Source organism: Pleuronectes platessa, chromosome 3, assembly GCF_947347685.1.
Source record: "Pleuronectes platessa chromosome 3, fPlePla1.1, whole genome shotgun sequence".
Lineage (NCBI taxonomy): Eukaryota > Metazoa > Chordata > Actinopteri > Pleuronectiformes > Pleuronectidae > Pleuronectes > Pleuronectes platessa.
In genome coordinates, this window is record NC_070628.1 from 6,725,140 (window position 1) to 6,731,434 (window position 6,295).

General features: G+C 46.5%; 1 protein-coding gene across 1 annotated transcript in view; it reads left to right on the forward strand.

Annotated features, from left to right (window-relative positions):
• Positions 1–318: 318 nt before the first annotated feature.
• The window catches only part of LOC128437237 (dorsal-ventral patterning tolloid-like protein 1), a 36,862-nt gene continuing 30,885 nt past the window's right edge, over positions 319–6,295 (forward strand). The window contains 1 exon segment of the mRNA XM_053419302.1: positions 319–542. Within this exon segment, the coding sequence (XP_053275277.1) occupies positions 362–542 (181 nt within the window). The 5' untranslated portion in view covers positions 319–361.

The window sequence follows — 6,295 nt, forward strand, 5'->3', positions numbered from 1 at the left end:
CGGATGATTGTTGTGCGTCTTTACGCAGAGAGATCACCCGGCGCTGATCCCCCTCCTCCCCCCCCCTCACCGCTCCTCTGTCTCCTCTTCGTCCCGCAGCCGCCTCACCTGCACAGCGGGGGGCACCGGAGCTCCTCAGCGGACACTTTGCTGAGCGCCAGGCGACTTGGACCATGGGGGAGAGCGGCCCGGCACAGTGACTCCCGGCAGCCCGAGAACCCCACAGACACGACCGTCACCCAGCAGGACACCGATCTCCAGCCATGACCCGTTAGATTCCTGCCGGAGGGAGGATTGACCATCTCCTGACACCGCGGGGGGAGACGAGCGGAGGCCTTTCTTCGGTTGTGTCAGTCTGCAGATGGACCGCGTGCCCCCGGCACTGGCCGCGAAGATGCGCTGGATCATGCTGGTGCTCGCCGGCTTGACTTTCTGGGGCAAAGTGACGATTTGTAACTGTTTCGACTACGAGGAGCCAGAATACGACTATTACGAGGAGGAGCGAGCGGAGACCATCGACTACAAGGACCCGTGCAAAGCCGGTGAGTCCTGCACGCTTATATTCTAAGTGTTTTTACGCGAGCGCATTGAGCCCCGATGGCACGTGTATGTGTTTGTATGAGAGATGACAGCGCGCGTGCACCGGTCCAGATGTTCCTCTCTCCCCCAACCTTCAAACCCAATGAGTTAATCGTGATCCGTGTGCACGTGCAGCCCGGCGACGGTGCTGTGAACCAGCGTCTTCCTCGAGACTCACGCACAGTCAGCGCGTTGGTTCTGACAGGGGCGTGCGTGTGAGAGGACAGTCTGTGCACGTGCGTGTAAGTGTGAGTCTGTCTGTGTTTGCGCGTGTCAAGATGGGAAGATGAGAAACAGCTGGAGTTGACTGTTCCAAAACATGCGCTGATGCTCTCTCTCTCTCTCTACACTCACTCACACACACACACACACACAAACACACACACACACACACACACACAAAACATACACACACACACACACACACAAACACACACACTTTTTGTATGATATTTAACGACAGGCTTTTCGAAGCTGCAGATGTGTTTATGTCTTTGTGTGCTTGTTAGAGGTTTTTTATTTGTCTAGTATAGATCTTGTATAACTGTGTGTGTGTGTGTGTGTGTGTGTGTGTGTGTGTGTGTGTGTGTGTTGCGGTGATGTCTTTGTTCACTCCACCCAAATGAACTCATGTTGTCAACACAAAGCCTGGAGATTCACTTACAGCCCTAATGTCAAAGTAACCGTCCTTTCTTTACCTCTTTAATACACAGTGTCTGTCCTGATTGGTGTCACTTACTTTATTCTGCTTCTGGCTGCACAAATATAAAGTGTTCAGACAAATGTTTGATACAATACCTGAGTTTCTGTTTTGGTAGCAAACCCGTAGTTTTCCAAATTGTTAAATAGACACGTTAGCGCCTTAAGAATTTAGAAATCTGTTTTTATTGAATGAAATATGCCAGAGGGCAGCACAGTCAGCTGTACAGGAATGTTGCATAAATAAACCTCAGGCTATAATTAGCAAAGCGTCGTGATTTATATGAGGAAATATTTACCCAGAGAAGAAAATCTAAACAAACCCCAAAATGTAAAAGAGCGTTTCGTGTCAACTTTTAACACCAGACAGGTTCCATCACATGTGGACTCCTCTTCTCCTCCCTTCTCCTTCCTTCTCCCCCTCTCCTCTCCTCTCCTCTCCTCTCCTCTCCTCTCCTCTCCTCTCCTCTCCTCTCCTCTCCTCTCCTGTCCCCTCCTCCTCTCCTCATCTCCCCCTCTCTCCTCCTCTCCTCCTCTCCTCCTCTCCTCCTCCTCTCCTCCTCTCCTCCTCTCCTCCTCTCCTCCTCTCCTCCTCTCCTCAGCGGTGTTGTAAGAGCAGTTTGCATCTTCTTAAATCTGGATTCTTGTTTTGGTTACGCCCGTTGAACTTGGCGTGTGAACGTGCATACGTGTGTTTGTGTACACGTACGTCCATGTGTGTGTTAATGGTCCTTAATGTTGTGTGTGATGACACGTCGGACCGATAAGAACTCCACCCAGAGCACTGAGCGTCCACACACTGACCCACACACATTCCTCACATACCAAATACACAAACCTGACACTGCCCAGTGTGTGTGTGTGTGTGTGTTTGTTCATCTGCATGTTACACTGATCTCTGTGTTGGTGATTTTTATGTTGATACTGGGGTCCCATGACTCTGTGGCTTTTGCTTATGCTGACTTAACATGTGGGTGTCAGTGTATGTCTCTGAGTGTCAGTGTGTGTGTGAGTGTGTGTGTGTTTGGCTGGGAGCCCGGCAGGTTACAGGGAGACAGTCAGTCTGCATGCTGTGTAACTGAACGACTCCTGTAGGTTAAAATAACGTGAGTGAGAAAACACGGTGATGATTTATCTGATCTGCTGTGAACACAAGGGAAGCAGTTTCTCTTCAGGGGCAAGAAAAAGTGCATGGACCTTCCATCTACCTGCATCCACCAATAAACCTGTCATAAAATATGATCTTATCTTCATCTCAGAGTGTATCACCACCACAACAGCCAATTAACATTCAATCAACCAATTTCCCTCAGTGAAATCGACACGAATGAGAATCCAAGTGATAGGAGAGAGAAACCAGTGAATTATAGGACGAGAGAGGGGCGGGGCATGACCTGCTGCTGAGGTCTGGGTCTGGACCTGACATGAAGAACATCAGTGTTAAGAGGTTCTCTTCAGGTTCAACACAGATCAGATGTCTGCCTGCCTTTACTCACGCCACTGGGAAAGTTTGAGACCAGTCAGGAGACTTATTCCCCCCCACTGACTGACTGACTGACTGACTGACTGACTGACTGACTGACTGATATTGGAGTCAAACCCCCCCGAATGGTCACAGTAGAATGTCTTCATGCTTCACACTGACTGAAACAAATCCTTGTCTCCATATGTCCATCTGCAAATTTGCATGCATGTGTTCATTCTGTGCTCAGCTCTGAAAGAAGCAGGTTAACTGGTCCTTCAAGCTTTATTCATATTCACTTCATTTTCATCCACTTTAGTCGGTGTTGTGGAGCTTTCGGTCAAATTACAGACTCCTCACATATTAAGGGTCATTAACTTATCTCAGCTTCCACATGTGAGGATTTCCTCTTTTTTTTATCATTGCATGTTGTAACTTTTGCTTCGTGGACATAACAAGCAAATGAAATTGGCCTCCGGGGACCTGTAATGGGTTTTTACATTTTTCATTTGTTTCTGTGAATGTGCTTGTGATGTCTTCCACCATCTCACTCACACATAATAAAAGTGAACTTTACATGTCTACAGCTCATGTGTATTCTTTACTATATCTATCTTTTATGCAGATATCTTATTTTAGATGTAATAATACACCTACAAGTACACACCCCGACTAACTACCATCATTTAAATACCCAGATTTACATGCACCAATGCATCAAGTCAAAAGTTTACATGCACAACCATGGGTTTTCTTATTTATGTGCATTTTCACTGTTTTCTCAGCAGATTAACCGGTGATAAACTGATTGGTAGTTGCAGCCTTATCATCAACCGATTGTGTTTTCGGGGGGGTAAGGACGTTGTGTGTGTGTGCAGCTTGTAAGAAGTGGAAGCGTGGCTCATTCCTGGCCTGACCCTGTGGCATCAGTCTGAGTGGTTGGTATTCCGCCTCCTGTTTTCGCTGGGAAAACACAAGGGGGGGAATATTTGGCTGGCTGCTTATCTCCTCCGAGTCCCGCGCTGGTAGACGGGAGAACACACACTTCCAGGCCTTTGTGAAGTGATTTCCCCATGTGAACACACACACAGGCACACATTTAAATACACACACACACACACACACTCAGGGCTCCCTCCATTCACCCGCGCTTATCTCTTCCTGGTTGTCTGCATCCTGCTGCTCAGCTGGAGATGACACACGCGGCGTGCACGCACACACACACACACACACACACGGACGTGCACGAGCCCCTTACGCTCACTCAAGAGTCATTCATGCTTCCTTCCAAATCACTGTTCTCGTAAAACGCTCACACACGGAGCGAAAGCTAAACAAACCCCAACGAGGCCGTTTCTCCAAGAGCGACCCCAGAGACCGACTTCTGCTTCTCCTCTTCACATACAATAGTGTATCGTAGGAATGTGTTGTGATTGTGTGTACAATACATAATGTACATTTTCTCATGGACACACGTCGCTGAGCTCAGGATTTACAACTTGAGTTCAAGAGATGAGGAACTTGCATCTGAGCTGAAGATGTAAAAATGGAGAGTTGTGATTTGTTAGGTTAATTGTTGACTCTTAATTATCTGCTGTTGTGAATTATAGACTTTATATAAAGATAAGTGACGCATCTCCGATTCCTCACGTTGTACAAATATGAATCTAGAATATCCCAGATTCTTAGTGCAGAGCAGAAGAGGACCTTGTTACGCTTTTATTGTGACGAGGATCAATTCCAGACGTGACTCACTGTGTGTGTGTGTGCAGGTACTGTGGCATTTGAAGAGTACAGCTTCTATTGAGGAGTGTTGCTTTATTTTGAAAACCTGAACAGCATCAGACCAACACGTTTCAGGGAACTTAAGGGATCTATATAAACTCAATGAAAAGATGTTAAATGTGGAAACTTAAAATTCAAGGTTCAAACAAATACACACATTGCAGGGGTTCACCTCTTTAAAAAAAAAAAACGAAAAAGAATGCCTTCTTTGTAAATATATATTTGGGTTCATCTGTGCAGTAGTGTGTGGGGCTGTTCCAGAACATGAGTCAACCTCTGTGTCATTAGTTGGGCAACTTCAGAAAATCCTTAGAAATTTACATTGTGGGCTGTTTGTTCCCAGACGGCATGCTGGGTAAATTTATCCTCGTGTTTATTTGAGCGATGACTGCGGTAAAAGGAACTCTTCATCGGGAATCTACAACATTTAGTGTGTAAACAAACAAAAATGACTATTTGCGTTTGTGAGTCAAACCGTGAGTGTTGGGAACGTTCAAACATTTTCATCTCACGAGTCTTCACCTCAGATTTTTCTTTCTAGAGCAAATCTGCACGTTCATTTACTTGGTTCACAGTTTGCACGAGTACGATAAAAGTTGCATTTAGTCTGTCCTTACGTAGCTGAGATCAGAAGTTGACGGCTGCTGGATGAATTGTGTGACTGAAGCTGAACTTTGCTTTGTGAAGCAGAAAATGAATGAAACCTTCAAAGCAGCAACACACAACCTTTGTGTTGCTCTTTGATTCAGGTGTCTCCTCAGTGGCTGTCATCTCGCTCCTACAGCTGTTTCTCTATGGAAGTTTAACAACCACCTCAGTTATATGAGTGGGCCCGAGTTTATCGAAAACAGATGTACTTGTGTGTGTGTCTGTGTGTCTGTGTGTGCGTGTGTGTGTGTGTGAGTAAAGCCCTCCATGTCGTGACAGCGAGCTGCAGCTACTGTTCACCCCTTCCCCCCCGTTCCTCAGTAGGAAGGAAACAAGAGCAATGTGTGTGTGTGTGTTTGACACCGTGGCAGAGTGTGTGTGTGTGTGTGTGTGTGTGTGTGTGTGTGTGTGTTAGAGAGCGAGCGGCCTCACTCATATTATATTAAACAGGATTTTCCCGAGCAGAGTGCTGCTGCCACCGAGCTTCCTCAGGATTCCCTCCTCAGCACAAACCCTGCGGCCGCGCTGAGAGCCCACTGTTTGTTTTGGAGCGTCATTGTTCCGGAGCCACAGAAGTCATGAGTCAGCACCGACGTCCCCCCCCACCCCCCCCACCCCCCCACCTACCTGCCACGCATTGCTCAATTATTAAATATCTAGGGGCCTTTCGTGTCACCTCGCTTTTCCTGCTGGTATTTATAGCAGCCACGATTATTCCATACAGGCGAACTCCGGTTCTTTAATCTCTCACCACAGCTTTTACAGGTGCTCCCGGTGTGTTTGGACTGTGTGAAGCTACACACACTGTGATGATTGTGTAGGAACAAGTCTTAATTGTGTGTGTGTGTGTGTGTGTGTGTGTGATGTATAGTACACGTGCACAACAACCAGACAATGAGCAATCAAAAACTTTAGTCTGAAACAAACATCCTGCACTTTATTTCTACAAGTAACAACATCATTATGTTGCACTTCTACCTAAAGGCATTCAAGTCTTTAGAAATACCTGCACACTCGTGGGTAAACTCCTGAGATTTCCTTTTTGAAATTGATTTATTACATAAAACAATCAGAAGGGATTTAAGCAAGCGGCCGCAGATTTGTTACCGATGCAGAACTTTG